This window comes from Mesoplodon bidens (genome assembly GCF_964165515.1).
Source record: "Mesoplodon bidens genome assembly, chromosome: 7".
NCBI lineage: Eukaryota > Metazoa > Chordata > Mammalia > Artiodactyla > Ziphiidae > Mesoplodon > Mesoplodon bidens.
In genome coordinates this window covers 110,945,055-110,965,978 of record NC_138164.1, presented here as the reverse complement: position 1 = coordinate 110,965,978, position 20,924 = coordinate 110,945,055, and the positions used below count along the sequence as shown (strand labels likewise).

The 20,924-nt window shown below is 39.6% G+C and overlaps 1 protein-coding gene across 3 annotated transcripts in view; it reads right to left on the bottom strand.

Annotated features, from left to right (window-relative positions):
- Positions 1–20,924, bottom strand: part of KDM2A (lysine demethylase 2A) — a 104,567-nt gene that overhangs the window by 43,489 nt on the left and 40,154 nt on the right. For all 3 annotated transcript variants that reach the window (XM_081239823.1, XM_081239822.1, XM_081239824.1), the window contains exons 3-4: positions 849–987; positions 4–82 (exon numbers count right to left, since the gene is read on the bottom strand). In XM_081239823.1, coding sequence (XP_081095949.1) covers positions 4–82; positions 849–987 — 218 coding nt within the window. The remainder of the gene's footprint in view (positions 1–3; positions 83–848; positions 988–20,924) is intronic.

Genomic DNA, 20,924 nt, shown 5'->3' with positions numbered 1-20,924 from the left:
TACTTTATTCCAAGTCCATCAGAGTTCTTGAAAATCAGAGGGTCTCTTAAGCCACCCCGCTGGATATACTCTACATTAAAATCTGTCACCATAGGAAAACAATTGTTAGAAAGGCAAAAAGCGTTAGCTGGAAAAAGACAAAAGGACCATAAAAAGGATCCTAAGTAATAAGGTAGAGATGGTATTTGCTATTTCTGTGTATACAGTTTTGCTGTTAGATAATACATGATTGTTATTAAGAAGCATCTCTTAAGGTATAGGGAGAGCACACTGAGAAGCAGGGCTCAAGGGGTTTGCTAAATCTATACTTCCACAACAATTCAGAATTTAACCAACAGGGGATAGTACTATTGAGTCATCTCATAAATCCTAAGCAGAAATCATCACCCTGTCACTTAATAGCCTAAATATGTAACTCTGTCCACTACAGTACATACCATCACATTCTTGTCAGTTTGCCAAGGAACAAAGCTGCATGATACACATAGAGCTCAATTTTGGTGGGGCACGTACATGCATAAAAGGATTTTTATTATACTATTCTTAATTAAACCCAAACCAAGGGATGGGAGAAGAAGAAGGAAGAGACCTTTAGGGGAAAATTCCAACATTCTTGCCCTAATAAACGCTTGCTTTTTCCAATATAGCAGAGAATGACTCACAGGGTGGGAGGACTGGGGCGGGGGTGTGTGCATGAGTGGCACTGAGTAGTAAGAGAAAATACAGATAAATAGCACCACAGCATCAACAGGCAGTATTTTGGCTGCAGAGATGCTGAGCCCACAGCTCCCAGAGTCTACAACTTCCTACATCAAGGGGCTGCAGGTCTGAACCCTAATGATACTGACCTCTTCCTTCCATAAAAGTAACAAAATTTGCATTATATTTGTTGGTGTGGAGTTTCTCTTCCAAGTCAAAAGTTCTTTTTCCTTCAATTTCATCATCTGAAATGCCATCATCTTCATAGCGTCGTCGCATGGTACCACGCTGGGGAGAGAGGGACATAAGGATGAAATCATGTACTTTTTCATGCCTTTCAGTTGCTATGTTAAGCATCAATTTTCCTTGCCTTATCTTTTTCTCAACTAAAGCATCAATTTCTCAACTAAAGCATCAATTTTCCTTGCCTTATCTTTTTCTCAACTAAAGGTCAGCTAATATTCTCAGAATGTACAAAATTTTAAATGAGTCACTAGGTTTCCTACTTGTAAATTTTACCACTGCTAACTCTTTGAGCCTAGAGATATAAATTTACAACGAAAATATGACCAAATCGGGTCTACTAAACATTTTATTTGTCTATCATTGCTTAAACTGTCTTCATAGACATTACAGGCCAGGATACAAAACATAATTTTTTCATGGAGAAGGCCCTTTCTAGATTAGCTTTCTATAACAACCTTCAAGAATAGACTAAAACATTTGAATTAATGAAACAGAAACTCTTTTATAGCAGATAAAGACAATTAATCTAAACAACAGTATTCCAAACAGCAGACCATCAATACTTAGCATAAGGATAATGTCTTGCCAAAGAAAGATATATGAATGGCCAAAAAGCACATGAAAAATGCTTGGGATCAAATGGCCAAAAAGCACATGAAAAATGCTCAGGATCATTAGTCATTAGGGGAAATACAAATTAACACCACAACGATACACCACTTCACATCCACTAGGATGGCTATTATCAAAAAGGTAGATGATAACAAGTGTTGGAGGGCATGTGGAGAAACTGGAAGCATTATACAGTGCTGATGGGAATGTAAAATGTTGCAGCCACTTTGGAAAACAGTTTGGCAGTTCCTCAAAAAGTTAAACACAGAGTAAGTTATCCTATGACCCAGCAATTTTAATCTTAGGTATATATCCAAAAGAATTAAAAATGCACGTCCATACAAAAACTTGTACACAGATGTTCATAGCACAACATTACTTATAATAGCCAAAAGGCAGCAACAACCCAAATGTCAATCAATTAATGAATGGATTAACAAAATGTGGTATATTTACACAATGGAATAGTATCTGGCCATAAAAAAGAATGAAGTACTGATATGTGCTACAATATGGAAGAATCTTAAAAACATGCTAAGTGAAAGATGCCAAACACAAAAGACCATAATTGCATTTTTATTTTTTTACTGTATGAACGGCCTTTACTGTTTGCAACAGGAAGTGGAAGAGAGAGGATACGACAGATCCAGCTCCTGGGGCAGCTTCAGACTCGGTCACTGCCCTCAAAAAGTCATAATTTTATTTACAGGAAATGTCCAGAAGAGGCAAATCCACAGAGATAGAAAGTAGATTAATGGTTGCAACGGGCTGGGGAGAGGGAGAGATAGAAAGTAACTGTTAACAGTATGGGTTTCTTTTGGGAGAAATTAAAAATGTACTAGAATTAGATAGTGGTGATGTCTGCACAACTCTGTGAATATACTAAAAACCACTGAGTTGTGCACTTTAAACAGGTGAATTTTATGGTATGTGAATAATCTTGTAAGCTTTTTTTTTTTTAAGATAACACGTTGCTTATGCTGCAAATTTACCTTTTGGTATATTCTACTTTAGCCAGTGTTAAAATTTGTCGAAGTTTCTTGAATACATACACATAGGACAATTCATGTGGGGCAATGAATGGTAAAGTAGCCCTACTCCAGTATGTGCTAAGAACAACCAAACCTGGAATTTAAAGTTAGATACTGATGATCTAGAATTGATTACATGGCACCTGAATTTATATAAACACATAAGAAAATGAGACCCTGTAGAAAGGTCTCTTAGGGAATGGGATCAGGGAAAGGGCAGAAATAAGTCATAAGAAATAAAAACTACAGGAAATAAAATTGACTGTTACACACCAGAGGAGAGCAAGATTCAATTTACCAGTTTTACGTAGAAACACTGACAGATACCTGATATCTTTTCCATATTTGGTAAAAAACTTTATAACACTCTTGGGCTTCCCTGGTGGCACAGTGCTTAAGAATCCGCCTGCCAATGCAGGGGACACGGTTCAAGCCCTGGTCCAAGAAGATCCCACATGCCGTGGAGTAACTAAGCCCGTGTGCCACAACTACCGAGCCTGTACTTTAGAGCCCGTGCGCCACAACTACTGAAGCCTGCACACCTAGAGCCCGTGCTCTGCAACAAGAGAAGCCACTGCAATGAGAAGCCCGCGCACTGCAACGAAGAGTAGCCCCCGCTCGGGGCAACTAGAGAAAGCCCACGTGCAGCAACGAAGACCCAACACAGCCAAAAAGAATAAATAAATAAAATAAATATTAAAAAAAAAACACAAAAAACTTTGTAACACTCTTACCTAGCACTTTGTTGCCATAAATCACAGCTCAAAGGCCAAAAGACCTAATTTTAGTAGACCTCTCACTCTAAAAATGCCATCACTGCTCAAAATATTTTTAGTTACCTTTATATTTGAATGGGGGGGTGGTATTTTCACTGGCAATTTCTTTTTTTTTTTTTTTTTTTTTGCGGTATGTGGGCCTCTCACTGTTGTGGCCTCTCCCGTTGCGGAGCACAGGCTCCGGACGCGCAGGCTCAACGGCCATGGCTCACGGGCCCAGCCGCTCCGCGGCATGTGGTATCTTCCCAGACCGGGGCACGAACCCGTGTCCCCTGCATCGGCAGGCGGACTCTCAACCACTGCGCCACCAGGGAAGCCCTGACAATTTCTTAAATGGGTTTGTTTTTTAGAAGACACCACTCCGTTCTCTTCCTCACCTTATTTCATATATGTGTCTTTGAAGAGAACTCCAAAAGATGAGTTCCAAGTATGTCAAAAAGCAGGAACAACACCATTGGAATAAATGCAGTTTCCCACAATAATCACTTTTAGAAAGCATTCATTTGTGCCCAGAAATAAACCCACACATACATGGTCAATTAATTTATGACAAAGGAGGCAAGAATATACAACAGGGAAAGGATAGTTAGTCTCTTTAACAAATGGTGTTGGGAAAACCGGACAGCTACATGCAAAAGAATGAAACTGGAGCATCGTCTTATACCATATATAAAAATTAACTCAAAATGGGTTAAAGACTTAAATGTAAGACCTAAAACCATAAAACTCCTAGAAGAAAACATAGGCAATAAGCTCCTTGACATTGGTCTTAGCAATTTTTTTTGGATCTGACTCCAAAGGCAAGGGAAAACAAAAACAAAAATAAACAAATGAGGCTACCTCAAACTAAAAAGCTTCTGCACAGAAAAGGAAACTACCACCAAAATAAAAAGGAAACCTACGGAATGGGAGAAGCTATTTGTAAATAATTTATCTGATAAGGGGTTAACATTCAACATATATAAAGAACTCATACAGGGGCTTCCCTGGTGGTGCAGTGGTTAAGAATCCGCCTGCCAATGCAGGGGACATGGGTTCGAGCCCTGGTCCAGGAAGATCCCACATGCTGCGAAGCAACTAAGCCTATGTGACACAACTACTGAAGCCCATACGTCTAGAGCCCATGCTCCGCAACAAGAGAAGCCACCGCAATGAGAAGCCCACACACCACAACGAAGAGTAGCCCCTGCTCGCTGCAACTAGAGAAAGCCCACAAGCAGCAACAAAGACCCAATGCAGCCCAAAATAAATAAATAAATTAAAAAAAAAAAAAAAAAAAAGAACTCATACAGGGCTTCCCTGGTGGCGCAGTGGTTGAGAGTCCGCCTGCCGATGCAGGGGACACGGGTTCGTGCCCCGGTCTGGGAGGATCCCACATGCCGTGGAGCGGCTGGGCTCGTGAGCCATGGCCGCGGAGCCTGCGCGTCCGGAGCCTGTGCTCCGCAGCGGGAGAGGCCACAACAGTGAGAGGCCCACGTACCGCAAACTGATTAAAAAATGGACAGAGGATGTGAATAAACATTTTTCCAAAAAAGACACACAGGTGGCAAGAGGCACATAAAAAGATGCTCAATAACACTAATCATCAGGGAAATGCAAACCAAAACCACAGTAAGGTATCATCTTACACCTGTCAGAATGGCTATTATCAAAAATATAACAGGGACTTCCCTGGCCGTCCAGTGGTTAAGACTCCATGCTTCCACTGCAGGAGTTGTGGGTTTGATCCCTGGTTGCAGAATTAAGATCCCTCATGCCACACAGCATGGCAAAAAAAAAATAATAATTGGGACTTCCCTGGTGGTGCAGCAGTTAAGAATCCGCCTGCCAATGCAGGGGACACAGGTTTGAGCCCTGGTCCGGGAAGATGCCACATGGCGCGGAGCAACTAAGCCCGTGCGCCACAACTACTGAGCCCGCGTACCACAACTACTGAAGCCTGCGTGCCTAGAGCCCATGCTCCATAACAAGAGAAGCCAGTGCAATGAGAAGCCCGTGCACCACAGCGAAGAGTAGCCCCTGAAAGCCCACGCACAGCAATGAAGACTCAATGCAGCAATCAATCAATCAATCAATCAATAAAGCTACTATATCATCTAGCAATTCTACTACTGGGTATCTAACCAAAGAAAACGAAAATATGAATTTGAAAAGATATATGCGGGACTTCCCTGGTGGCCCAGTGGGTAAGACTCCGCATTCACAGTGTAGGGGGCCCGGGTTCGATCCCTGGTCAGGGAACTAGATCCTGCATGCACGCTGCAACTAAGAAGCCCGCATACGCAACTAAGAGTCTGCATGACACAATTAAGAAGTCCACATGCTGCAACTAAATTCCCCACACGCCGTAAGGAAGACCTGGTGCAGCCAAAAATAAATAATAAATAAATATTTTTTAAAAAGAAAAGATATATGCATCCTTATGCTCCCTGCAGCATTATTTATAATAGCCAAGATATGGAAGCAATCTAAGTGTTGATCTGATTGATGGATGAATGAAGAAAGATGTGGTATATGTGTACACATACACACATACACACACACGATGGAATACTACTCAGCCATAAAAAGGAATGAAATCTTGCCATCTGCAGCAACATGAGGGTTGAGAGTATGACGCCAAGTGAAATAAATCAGGCAGAGAAAGACATACACTGCATGTATGTGGAACCTAAAAAACAAAACAAACAGAACAAAATCCAGAGTCATACACAGAATAGATTGGTGGCTGCCAGAGGGGTGGGTGTGGTGTGAAACAGGTGAATGGGATTATGAAGTACAAACTTCCAGCTACAAAATAAACAAGTCATGGGGATGTAATGTACAGCATGGGGGAATATAGTCAATAATACTGTATTAGCTTTGTAAGGTGACAGATGGTAAGGAACCATTGTGGTAACCATTTTGCAATGTATACAAATGTTGAATGTTGTACGCCTGAAACTAATATAATATTGTATGTCAATTCTACCTCAATTTAAAAGAGAAGAATTATTCTTCCATTTGTACTTTCAATATGGAAAGTGTAAGGATATAAGGAAAACTCCTGCCCCAGCCAAGCTATGCCCATTTCTTAAGGACTACAGAAAAATTAAATCCTTGTTTTCTTTTGATTGTTGCAACTGGGAGGTCAACAGTAATGTGAAATTATTTGTGCTGGTTTTAACACTGTCAAGGATAAGGGTTCCCCCCCGCTCCATTCTCCTATCTATATGTAAACCCTGGTGAAAGTAAACATCTACGGCAAATCTCTAAGTGATTAAAAAACAAATTCAATCCTCAAAATAACCCTGGAAATTAGTCAATGACACAACCTGCTACAGGTGAAACTCAAAAGGCAATGCCACTTTAACACTAAGGAAAGCAGCCACCAATCTCCTCCAGCCTACCAACATTACCAAATAATTTTAAATGGTTTAACTAGCATGCTGTGCTTTTTTAAATTCTAGGTGCTTTTTGGCAACCTAAAGGATGTTTCTGGCCTCCCACAGACACCAGCCCTTGCTGAACCCAGTGTCACAGTAAATAGCAGGCACAAACTGAACTATGAAATCTATTCCAACCACATTTTCACTCAAAAGCAATTTGTACTTTCCAGGGTTAACAGTGAGTTTTACTCCTGAATAACCAATTATCATTTATTCTATTTAGATTACCAAACTATATAGCAAACTCATGTTTTCCAACTCACCATGAGCAAACTCATGGTGGCGCAGTGGTTAAGAATCCGCTGGCCAATGCAGGGGACATGGGTTCGAGCCCTGGTCCGGGAGGATCCCACATGCCACAGAGCAACTAAGCCCGTGTGCCACAACTACTAAGCCTGCACTCTAGAGCCCGTGAGCCACAACTACCGAGCCCGCGAGCTGCAACTACTGAAGCCCGCGCGCCTAGAGCCCATGCTCCACAACAAGAGAAGCCACCACAATGAGAGGCCCACACACTGCAACGAAGAGTAGCCCCTGCTCGCCACAACTAGAGAAACCCCGCGCGCAGCAACAAAAACCCAACACAGCCGGAAAAAAAAAATTTAAAAACTGCCTTAAAAAAATATTTACCACTCCTGGTCAGGTGGTAATTAACTACATTAAATGGTAAAAACAGCCACATAAATGGAATATTTAGATTAACTCAAGTACTGACAGATAAGATGAAGGGCTAAAGCTATTCTACTCTACTCTGCTCTACTCTGCTCTCCTAGATGGTTAGCTGTAGAAAAGACAATGGTGGGAATTCCTTGGTGGTCCAGTGGTTAGGACTCCATGCTTTCACTTCTGAGGGCTCCGGTTCAATCCCTGGTCGAGGAACTAAGATCCCACAAGCTGCAGCGTGGCCAAAAAAAAAAAAAAAAAAGACAATGGTGCAAGAGTAGATGCAAACAGGTATCCACTATTACACAGAAACATCTGGCATTCTCTTTTCTAAACATGTGTAAATGGAAAGCAACCTTTAAAACTATAAAAAAATTTTAAAAATTAAAAAAAAAATTTAAATGGTGCTGGCACAACTGGATATCCACATGTAAAAGAATGAAGCTGGACCTCTACCTCACACCTTATACAAAAAAACTAACTTAAAATGGATCAGACTTAAATGTAAAGTCTAACACTATGCAATTCTTAGAAGAAACTGTGGTGTAAATATTCATGACTGTGGATTAGGCAACAGTTTCTGAGATAAGACACTAAAAGTACAAGTAACAACAACAAAATAGATTAACTAGATTTCTTCAAAATTAAAACTTTTTGTGCTTCAAAAACACTATCAAGAAAGGTAAAAGGCAATTTATAAAATGAGAGAAAATATTTGCAAATTATATATCTCATAAGGGTCTAATATCTAGGATATATAAAGAACTCTTACAACTTAAAAATGAAAAGACAAAAATATAAAATTAAAGTGGGCAAAGGTTTGAAAGAGTATTTTTCAAAGATATATAACTGGCCAGTAAGCACATGAAACATCATTAGTCTTTAGCTCATCAGTCATTAAGGAAATGCAAATCAAAACCACGAGATACTACTTCACAACTACTAGGTAATAAGTGCTGGTGAGGATGTGAAAAAGCAAAACCCTCATACACAGTTAGTGGGAATGTAGAACAGAGCAACTCTTTTGGAAAACAGTCTGGCAGTTCCTCAAATTGGTTAGAGTTACCATATGACCCAGAAATTCCATTCCTAGGTAGTTACCCAAGAGAATGAAAACACGCCACACAAAAACATGTACACCAACATTCATAGCAACATTATTCATTATAACCAGAGTAGACGGACACCCCGAGGGTCCATCAACTGACAAATGGCTAATAAAATATAGTATATATCCATACAATGGAATACAGTTGAGCAAGAAAAGGGAATGAAGTACTGATAAAAGCTACTAACACAGATGAACGTTGAAAAACACACTAAGTGAAAAAAGCCAATCACAAAGGACTACGTATTTTATGATTACCTTTATCTGAAATGTACAGAATAGGCAAATCTATAAAGACAGAAAACACATTAGTGGTTGCCAGGGGCTGGAAGGAAGAGAGATGGGGAATAACTGCTAATGTGTATTGGGTTTCTCTGGGGTAATGAAAATGTTCTAGAATTAGATACTGGTAATGTTTTCATAACTTTGTGGATTTACTAAAAACTACTGAATTGCACACTTTAAAAGTGTGAATTGCCTAGCATATGAATTCTATCTCAATACAAAATAATGATGGGCAATCTGTAAAAGAATAAAGGTAATACAACGTACATGTTTAAGTAAAGCAATGTATATTTATGATATAAGAAAAAAGTTTGATGTAGACCAACAGAAGACACATTGCCTGATATCATTTTTTTGAGAAAGCAAAATCTTTTTCTAAACAATTTCCATAGACATTTCAGTTGATTTTATATGAAAGGACACACAGACAAGTGACTAAAAAAAGTTATTAAGTATTTAATGAACTACCATGATGTGCCAAAAATGCAGAAGCAGTTTGTTAGTTCTGAGAATTTCCACTCCATCTACTGATATAATTCACCACATTAACAGATTAAAGGAGAAAAATTACATGATCAGCTAGATCTGAGCTGTCCAAAATGTTAGCTACATGTGACTATGAAACTTTAATTAAGATTAAATACATTTTCAACAAATGATGCAGGGAAAACTGGGTATCTGCATGCAGGAGAATGAAGTTGGACCCTTACTGACACCATACAGTACAAAAATTAACTCAAAATAGATCAAAGACGTCAACATAACTGGTAAAACTATAATAAAATTCTTAGAAGAAAACATGGGAAAATCTTCACAGCATTGGCTTTAACGAGGATTTCTTAAACGACATCAAAAGCAAAAGCAGGGCTTCCCTGGTGGCGCAGTGGTTGAGAGTCCGCCTGCCGATGCAGGGGACGCGGCTTCGTGCCCTGGTCCGGGAGGATCCCACATGCCGCGGAGCGGCTGGGCCCGTGAGCCATGGCCGCTGAGCCTGCGCATCTGGAGCCTGTGCTCCGCAACGGGAGAGGCCACAGCAGTGAGAGGCCCGTGTACCACAAAAAAAAAAAAAAAAAAAAAAGCAAAAGCAAAAAAAACAGACAAAATGGACTTCATCAAAATTTTAAAAATTTGGGGACTTTCCTGGTGATCCAGCGGTTAAGATTCTGTGCTCCCAATGCAGGGGGCCCGCGTTTGATCCCTGGTTAGGGAACTAGATCCCACATGCCGCAACTAAAGATCCTGCACGTGGCAAAGAAGATCCCGCGTGCACAACTAAGACCCGGCCCCGCCAAATAAATTAAATAAATAAATAATTTAAAAAAAATTTGTGCAAAGGACACTAATGACAGAGTGAAAAGAAACCATAGGGAGAAAATATTTGCAAATCATATATCTGATATGGGATTAGTATCTAGAATATATAAAGAACTCTTACAACTCAACAACACAATAAACCCACTTCAAAAATGGGCAAAGGACTTAAACAGAAATTCCTCCAAAGAAGATACACAAATGGTCAATATGCACTTGAAAAGATGTCTAACATCACTAGAAATCAAACCCACAATGAGATACCACTTCACATCCATTAAGATTCCTATCATCAAAAAAACACAAAATAACAAGTGTTAGTCAGGAAGTAGGGAAATTGGAACCCTTATGCATTGCTGTTTGCAGCCTGTGTAAAAAAACAGTCTAGCAATTCCTCAAACAAGTAAACACAGAATTGCCATATGATCCAATAATTCCACTTCTAGGTATATACCCAAAAGAACTGAAAGCAGGGACTCAGACATCTTGACACCAACGTTCATAATAGCATTATCCACAGTGGTCAAAAAAAAAAAAGGTGGAAATAGTCCCAAATTTCCATTGACAGATAAACAAAATGTGGTGTTCATATATACAATGAAATATTATTCAGCTATAAAATGAAATGGAGGTCTGATACATGCAGCAACATGGATAAACCTGGAAGAAATCATGCTAAGTGAAATAGGTCAGACATAAAAAGATAAAACATTGTATGATTCCACTTATGAAGTACCTAGAGTAGACAAATTCATAGAGAAAGTAGATTAGAGGTTACCAGGGGCTGGGTGGAGGAGGAATGGGAAGTTACTGCTTTATGATTACAGAATTTCTATTTGGGGTAATGAAAAAAAGTTTTGCAAACAGTAATGATGGTAGTACACTGAATTAATACACTTAAAAATGGTTAGAATGGCAAGTTTTGTTATAAATATTTTACAATTTCTAAAAATTAGTAATGTAATATATCAAAAATCTCCCTTTGAGAATCACTGTACAGGAACTTCCCTGGTGGTGCACTGCTTGAGAATCCGCCTGCCAATGCAGGCGACACGGGTTCTATCCCTGGTCCGGGAAGATCCCACATGCTGCGGAGCAACTAAGCCCGTGCGCCACAAGTACTGAGCCTGCGCTCTAGAGCCTGCAAACCACAACTACTGAGCCTGCGTGCCACAACTACTGAAGCCTGCGTGCCTAGAGCCCATGCTCCACAACAAGAGAAGCCCCCGCTTGCCGCAACTAGAGAAAGCCCATGCACAGCAACGAAGATCCAACGCAGCCAATTAAAAAAAAAAGAATCACTGTACAATTCTATCATTTTATATCAAATAGTTTTTCTTGCTAAGATAATCAACCTGTGAGAATCAGGAAATACGACAGTATTATTTTACAAAGAAAAAGAAAGGTAAAACTGACCTAAGTTAACCCTCTTAGAAAACAGCAGAAAAACAAGAAAGCAAAAGTGTCTAAAGGGAGAACTTATCTAGTGTCAGTTCTACTATTGCTACTTTGCTGTGTGATCTTAGGCACTTAAGTAAATCATTTAACCTCTCCAGATCCTAGTTTTCCCCTGGAGGTAAATAATTCAAGGTCCCTTTGTGTTCTAAAATAAAGTCCTCAACAATCTGATTCCATCTAAGATATCAGCCTTGCTCCCTTTTACATTATACCATGTTGAAATTTTGCTACATACTGGTCCCCCGGGTCTGTCTGCCCTTATTCATAGACTATCTAAATTCCAGACCTAGTCCTCTCTGTCCTGACCAGGGACACTGAGAGAGACCAGTGGTGGGTTGGCAGGGTAGCCCTCCTAGGGACTTCCACATCGTCCTGCTGTCCGCCTACCCCCCCATATTAAACAAACCTCCGTGTATCTCAATCAACCAGGTGTTAGAGGCAGCTCTTTCTGGAGAGCTTAGGCAATTCCCATTCCCCTAGGGATACAAAGGAGTCAGAGAATGAAGAAATTGTATAAAGTATGAAAAGGCAGTTAGTTTTTTATTAATGACACCCACAAGGGCTACTGCTCTGAAGGTGAACTATGATGCCAGGGCAAAATTACAGTAGTAATAGCAGTTAACATTTGAGTGCTTACCATGTACCAAGTACTGTAATAAGCACTATGCATGTATTAACATATATAAGAATATTATCCTCTCTACCTTATAAAAATAAAAAAGGCAAATGTAGGATAGAAGTAGCTTGCCCAAGTTACAAAGTTAGTAATCGGTGCAGCTGAGATTGGAACCCAGGCACTTTGGTTTTAGAACCAATGGTCTAACCACCCTATACTACTGAAATCATTTTGGAATGAAACTTCAGCCAGACCAGTAGCTTGAGACAGCTGGAAGTAACTGTCAAAGGAAGGAGACACCCAGACAGCTGAAATGACTCTGTCATCGAGAGGAGGTAAAGTGGTGGGACCTACTGGCAACAAAGGAGACTATCTATAAATCAGAAAACGATGCTTGGTAGAAAGAAGATTAGCAAAAGTCCTTACCTAAGGTTGGAGGTTTCTGATATTTCCTAAGGGATACTACATTTCTAGCTATGCCACTATTTATTTAACATTCCACCATTCCTGACTTCTAATTCTAGCTTTTACTTGACAAATTATCTTACTGGACATTCAGCTATTCTGGCTGAAATAAAAATATTGCTATTCCTAACCAGAGACCATTTTATTTTATATCAGAGTGCTTTGAACTTAGTACATTTATTGTGTACGGTATTAAAATTTGTTCTCATTCTCTGTATTTGTAGTCAGTGACATTTATTACACACCTTCTGTTAAGATGAAATTGCCAACCTTTTTTTTTTTTTTACCAAGATTCATTTCTATGTCTCCTATTTTCTCTAAGATTCTGAGCTATCTGAGATAGATCTACCCCACTACCTGATAGAAAAGTTTTTAATTACACAGCCTCTTTGCTGGTGATGGTATAAGAAGCCAAGTAGGGCTTCCCTGGTGGCGCAGTGGTTGGGAGTCCGCCTGCCGATGCAGGGGACACGGGTTCGTGCCCCGGTCCGGGAAGATCCCACATGCCACGGAGCGGCTAGGCCCGTGAGCCATGGCCGCTGAGCCTGCGTGTCCGGAGCCTGTGCTCCGCAATGGGAGAGGCCACAACAGTGAGAGGCCTGCGTACTGCAAAAACAAACAAACGAACAAGAAGCCAAGTAATAACTTGATTTTCATGTCCACATCATGATACTGCTTTAAAAAAAAGTTTGGGGGCATCTTTTTATAAATTTATAAAGCTATGTGGATTAAATCTGAATCTTTCCAACATATACCAAATCCCCTATTTGATAAGTGCTTAATAAGCTCTTATACATCTTTAAAGAAAGAAGCTGAGGTTCTCAACTAGCCTATATCACAAAAGTATGAACATATACATATCCTAAAAATCAACTGAACTTTAAAGTGTTGTTCTCATTTTCTTTCTTTCTGTATTTTTGAAAACCCATCATTACTGTAAGATCACACACTGGGAAAGGTACATATGTAGATGGATCGTTGCCTACCACCTTTCCTATGTGTGTATGTGTGGATTGTGCTGCAAAAATTATTTGAGGGGACTTCCCTGGTGGCCCAGTGGTTAAGACTTCACCTCCCAATGCAGGGGGTGGGGGTTCGATCCTTGGTCAGGGAGCTAAGATCCTACAAGCCTCGTGGCCAGAAGACCAAAACATAAAAAAAAAAAGAACAAATCAATAAAGACTTTAAAAATGGTCCCCATCAAAAAATATATATATATATTAAAAAAAGAATGAGAAAAATAAGTTCTTAAAAAAAATTTATTTGAACACTTACTCATTCATAAAACAGGACACTGAACATGGAGTAACAGCCAGATGCTCTGCCTACAAAGATAAAAGGCACAGTCCTAGCCCTGAAGGAGACTGCTGGCCAGTAGGGGGAGACAGATATGTAAATAAATTACAGTATTACAATTCAATGTGATATGTATTGTATTAAGATAGGTAGATACAAATGTTATTAAAGTCCAAGAGGAAGAAGTAACAGAATGGTTGGTGAAGGCTCCACATAAGAGAAGAAATGTCTGTTCATTCATAATAACTTTACTGAACACCTACTAAGTGCCAAGGACTTATACAGACTCTATATTGCTCCTCTATGGCAGTGACCTCTTCAAACATTTTTGGGTTTCCCCCTCACCCTAATGGATTACTCAGGACCTCCTTATTAATTGAGAGGGTGTGGATAACATTTTTAAAAAATAAAAGCTTATAATCTTTGTTTAGAAAATGTGATAATTTCATTACACCTCATGAGGGATTTTAATGGGAACACCCTAAGGTAGTACAAAAACAGTAGGAACCACTGCCTTACAGTGACTGAACCTTGGGCCCAAGTTTTTACCTTTTGATTTAACACTTACTGGCCTTAAAATAAGAGGCCTGACCACAAAGATAAAGGGATGCAGATGCTTAGTTTTAACACGACTGCTTTAATGTATTACAAAGAATGTGTACTGATGAACTGACATGGCTGAAAAGCTTGCATTTCTTTTGCTGACAGTTCAGCCTTCAAATATTTCCTGGGCTAAGTGAAGATCACCTTCTGCAGAGATCAACAGTACACAGAACACTTTCTATATATGAAAAACGTTAGCAGATCTCAGTAAATCCAACAGGGCAGAGTAATCCATAAATAGAATTTGGCAAGAAGCTTATTCACACCTAAGTCTCTTCGATTTAAAAAAAAAAAAAAGATAGCTGAGAAGGCACAATGCTCCGAAGAAGAGGGATACATAACACAAAGTGAACTTTTCCCCTAAAAGTTCCCTCAGAACTAATATCAAATACCTACTATATACAGAATGATCCTAAAATTCTGAGTCAGGATACAGTTACTCAACCACAAACATGTCCTCCAAAAAACCAACTGGCTGAGAAATGAGTTAAAGTGCTGGATCTCTTCCACCAACACTCCCTGCTTTTCTGCATACTATGTGGTATAATCAACTGTTCAGTGTGCTTGCTGCACAAGTAACCATGATATCGCCACAATTCTGTAAAGAAAAAAACTGTGGCTACAAGTAGCAAAATCATTCTCTGAAATTCAGGATGAAGACAGGCATCTCAACACCATCTTTAAGAGAAATAATCTGAGTTCAGACATTATAGAAAAGGCACATTTTTATTCCCCTAAAGGTTTTTACTAGAATATACATACATTCTTCTTCTTGGATACTGGCAAAAGTAGTACTCAGTAATATTACACTATCAACATGCAAATGTTCAATCCGTTTATCCTCCCAAAGTAGCCTAGTCAAGCCATCAGAGAAACTGGAAATAAGTACAACATTTGTCAATGTCCAAGTCATGTTGGGGGTTTTACTTCTTTTTAAAATTTATCTATTTATTTATTTATTTTTGGCTGCGTTGGGTCTTCGTTGCTGCCCATGGGCTTTCTGTACTTGCAGCGAGCAGTGGCTACTCTCTGTTGTGGCACACGGGCTTCTCACTGCGGTGGCTTCTCGTTTTGGAGCACAGGCTCTAGGTGCGCGGGCTTCAGTAGTTGCATCAAGTGGGCTCAGTAGTTGTGGCGCACAGGCTTAGTTGCTCTGCAGCATGTGCGATCTTCCCGGACCAGGGATCGAACCCATGTCCACTGCACTGGCAAGCAGATTCTTAACCACTGCGCCACCAGGGAAGTCCCAAGGGGGATTTATTTCTTAAATAACTGGGAAATAAAGATGTGTAATTCCCCACTCTACCTTCTATCCTGCTTTCAAATCTTCACCTCCTTTTAGTAACCATAGAATGATTTTTAAACTTAGCACTCTTTACTATATGACACTCAAAAATTAATCTACTCATTGCCAAACCCCCCCCAAAATTAATCTGAATTAAGTGAAATCATTACCCAAAAGGAATATAAAATGTTTGCTTTTTCTAATTGTTCACCTCCTAGAGCAGAAAAGGGAATTTTGGAAGGCCTAATCACTAGGAAATAATCTTCAAATGACCTGCACACAACCAAAATGGATAATACCACCCACCAAAAATGGAAACAATAATGAACTCAGAAATATTCAGTTTCTCCCTCAACTCAACAAATTTCTTAACCTCATTTTCATTAGCCAATGAACATCCATTGAGATTCAAATACTCCCTAAACACTCATGTTTACTGCCTGGTTAGTTTCTATAGCAACAGACACCCAGAATCCAGAAACAAAGATAATGCCTAGTTTTTTCACCATCTTCTGTAACTGATGCAACTGTAAGTCATTAGTATGATACGTGGCACAAGCCATGCCATTTCAGTTCCTAGAAGGTAAAGACTAGTGTATTTGTTAGGCAAAACAATTTGTAGAAAAAGAAAAAGCCCCTAGAAGTTTACCTTAAATCTAATGGGGAAGTAAGAGTGTGACCTTTCTGCCAGTCACTGAGAAAGGTACTGCAAACCTAAAAGGACAGCTTGTTCTGGAAAACACTAACTCTAGACATTTACTCAGTAAATGATATGAACCATTAAATGTGTCCCACATGCGCTTCTCCTAAATTTTAGGTGAGTTCGGGGAGACAGCAAGCAGTCACTTGAAGCCAGATGATATTACATAAATGTACCTATCTCCAGCCTTGCTATATTCCTCTGATCAGGATGCTTTTCTCTATGGCCCTCCTCTCTGGAGCTATGATTAATGTTTTGATTCACAGACAAAGATCAATCTCTTCACCACACATGACCTCTTTCAAACTGCCAAACTTGAGATTTAGAGGAGTCATGAAATTTCATGTTTAGGAGCAGAAGCTCTGGAAGGAACTGGCAAAAGATGAAGAGCTGGTATTTTAAACTGTCCCCCACAAACACATATACTCCTCCCCTTTCCCACTACCATGATTATATTATAATCCTGGCAAGACCTTTTTCCTTCTCATCTTTCAGTCACTCATTTGTGCCAACTAAGGAAGGTTAAAGCACAGAAAACTATGTCTTCACTTCTGAATTTACCTAGAAATGTTAGTATAAGAGTGGCAAACTGACCCATAGCACTGAGAAGCCCAAGAGCAAAAGGAATACTTAGATAAAGCAGTTATACTCAAGCTATGAGAGAAACCAATAATGCAAGTTAATGACCACATTATTTGCTAACTTCTCCAGACATCTAAAACATTACCAATCACCTTCAACCAAGTGAACAATCTTAGAAAATTCACCTTCAGATATGACCCTATTTATTTATTACTTATTATTTTTAGCAAAACTACATAATGAGAACAAAGGAACTGGAGTCAGAGTGGGTGTGGGCCTGGTCTAGTTACCGGTACTTTGAGCTTCAAATTCCCAAACCTTCCATTTTCTTGTGTGAAAATGTCAAGAATTTCACTTAATGCACAGGATTGTGGTGAGGTTTAAATGAGAACATATGCACAAGTACTCTGCAAACTGTAAAGCGTCCCATACATAAAAAAAGGCTGAATGTAGTAGTGGCAGAGTCTAGGGTTCAAATAATGGTTCTGCCTCTCACTGTACATGAGCTACTTTAATAATTAAAATAGAAGCCATCACACAGGACTGCATGAGGATTAAGTGAGATAAAAGATGTGAAGTAGGGCTTCCCTGGTGGCGCAGTGGTTGAGAGTCCGCCCGCGGATGCAGGGGACACGGGTTCGTGCCCTGGTCCGGAAAGATCCCACATGCTGCGGAGCGGTTAGTGAGCCATGGCCGCTGAGCCTGCCCGTCTGGAGCCCGTGCTCCGCAACGGGAGAGGCCACAACAGTGAGAGGCCCGCGTACCGCAAAAAAAAAAAAAAAAAATGACGTGAAGTAGCCAGCACATGTCCCAAAAATATTAGCAATTATGGTTTTGAACAGGAATCAACACTGGACTGGGAAACAAACTATCTTTCCCTAAAAGAGCGATTTATGCGGCTAGAGACAAGTCATACCTCACACGCCTTTTCTCAAACAGCATTAAACATCAGATAAGATTTTTTCCTCCCTTATCATCCCAAGTGGCAAAGCTTCTAATAAGTTTCCTAAGTCTATCCATTTCACGAGCTCTTTTATGGTTTCACCATCTCTATCTCCTTACATCAAATATCTAATCCTCGGGATGAAATTTTGGGAAATGCAGCAACTGTATCCTCTCCATCCCCACACTGTCAGCAATTTAATATGAAGTGGTCATTTCTGGAAGGTGTTATTTGGGAGAAGCCTAAAAGCCTAAGTGGTAGAGCTGGCTCTACTGTTGTTGATTTCTGGGTAGCAGGAACTTAAAGGAATGGTCATATGTGAACAGGGGAAGTGCGGAGCCAGAAGATAGAGGGGCTATGTGCTTATACAAGAACAAGTTTTTGGACATTAAGACAGACAGAAGCCTGAAGACAGACTAAAGGAGAAAAGAGAACTGACCAACAAAACTAGAAGGTTTAGAACACAGTTCAATTATTGACATAAAATAAATTTCACACCTGCCTGCCTGTGTTGCTCTAAAATCTCAGAAAGTGCTATAGAAGTAATCATGTTCATTTACAGAAAACAAGAATTAAATCACCTATTGCTATGATTCTCTTGTATTGTTGGGATGTAATGAAAGAAAACCCTGGTGAAAAGTATACAATTATGTTAGAATTTTATACTGCCAAGGGAAAGGGGAATAACCAAATAAACTGAAATGATTTAATAAACTGTAATTCATCCTTCACTATACTTTTTAGGAAGCTTGTTTAGTAGTGGAAGGAAGTTCCTGAGAGGGACAGAGTAAAGAATCAGAACAGGGACCTAAAAAGCTCTTTTCCCACCATCATCCTCATAGAGATTCTAAGCCTGTGTGTCCCACAGCCTGTGTACTAGGACTTACAGGACTTACATGTCCTGAGTACTTACTATAGGCTGAGTTCTGTCCAAGACAGAATAGAAATAAATAGAAGAGAGCAGCTATTTTCAAGAAGCTCATAATTTGTTTGGAAAACAGAACCCACTTAATTAAGAAAAGACTAGAGGCATAGGCAAGAGCAGAATGAGAATGAGAACTTAAGAGTAGGTTTAGACAATCCAATTTCACACAGGTGCGTGTTGCTATGAAATGCTACAGCTAAATATCAATGTGACTAGATGTTACTACATTTTCTATCATAATAATAGGTAATAGGTAACATATGAATGCTTCCTTGTGCTAAGCATTTTCGAGCCCATTTTTCTAGCTCATTTATAATCCTCACAACAACCTGATGAAGACAGTAAAATGCCAAATTTAGTTATGAAGAAAGAATCAAAAAGGTTGGGTAACAAGCCAGGATTACTCAACATGTAGCTAAGCTGGGACTCAAATACATCCAACTATTATTTTAAAAAGCCTATATTCTAAGTCAAACTCACAGAAGCAGAAAGTAAAATGGTGGTTGCTAGGGATTGGGGGAAGGAAGAAACAGGGAGTTGCTGTTCAGTGTGTATAAAGTTTCAGTTATGCAAGATGATCTGTTGCACAACACTGTGCTTATAATTAACGATATTGCACATTTAAAAACTTGTTGAGAGGGCTTCCCTGGTGGCGCAGTGGTTAAGAATATGCCTGCCAATGCAGGAGACACGGGTTCAAGCCCTGGTCCGGGAAGATCTCACATGCCGTGGAGCAACTAAGCCCATGCGCCACAGCTACTGAGCCCACGTGCCGCAAGCACTGAAGCCCGTTTGCTTAGAGCCCGTGCTCTGCAACAAGAGAAGCCACCGCAATGAGAAGCCCATGCACCGCAAGGAAGAGTAGTCCCCGCTCGCCGCAACTAGAGAAAGCCCGCACGGCAGCAATGAAGACCCAACGCAGCCATAAATTAAATAAATAAATAACAAAAAATAAAATAAAATCTTAACCACACAAAAAAAGTGTGACTCCCCTTCTGCAAAAAAACACAGACAAAAAATAAAACGAAACAAAAAAAACAAGCCTACATTCTTACCCTTATGCCAGAAGTTCTCGAACTTTTTGGTTTCAGGAATCCCTTACACTCTTAAAAATTACTGAGGACCCCAAATAGCTTTTGTATATGTTGGTTACATAGGTCAATATTTAGTGATTACAAATTAAAACGGAAGAATTTTCTAAATATATAATTGCAAAACAAGACAATGTCTTGTATTTCCAAAAAGGCTCAAGGAAAACTTCAGGATTTCGCTGGACCACAATGAAGTTACAGAGATTACAGCAGGTATAATCAAAAAGTAGCTAGTAAGAGCACAATATGAGTACTGAAAACTGAGTTAATCTCTGAAAAAACACATTTAAATCCTACTACTTTACAAAATTTTAGAAAACACAAGAATACACAAATACACACTCTATTAGCCCTGAGAGTGATGTCATCACACATCATGTAAGTTCTGGAAAACTCCACTGTATTTCTGGAAAATCTCCACTTATTAGTGAATGAGACAGAAAAAGTCAAATAACATCTTAGTATTACTATTAAGATAGTTTTGACTTCACAGATAGATCCCTATACATAAAAGGACCCTGAGTATATATCATACTGTGGGAACCACTGTTCCACACCAACCTTCTTTAAATAATGGCTCATAAAAATCAATGTAGATCAGATATGCATTTTTTAAATGAAATAATAGAATAGAATGAAACGGAGAGTATAAGAAAACACAGTATGGCTAAGTACCATTTCCTGAAACTGCTGTTAAAATTATGTACACCCATGTGTATGAGTGTACTAGATCCTAACAGAAAATGTATTTCCTGGACTTCCCTGGTGGCACAGTGGTTAAGAATCCACCTACTAAAGCAG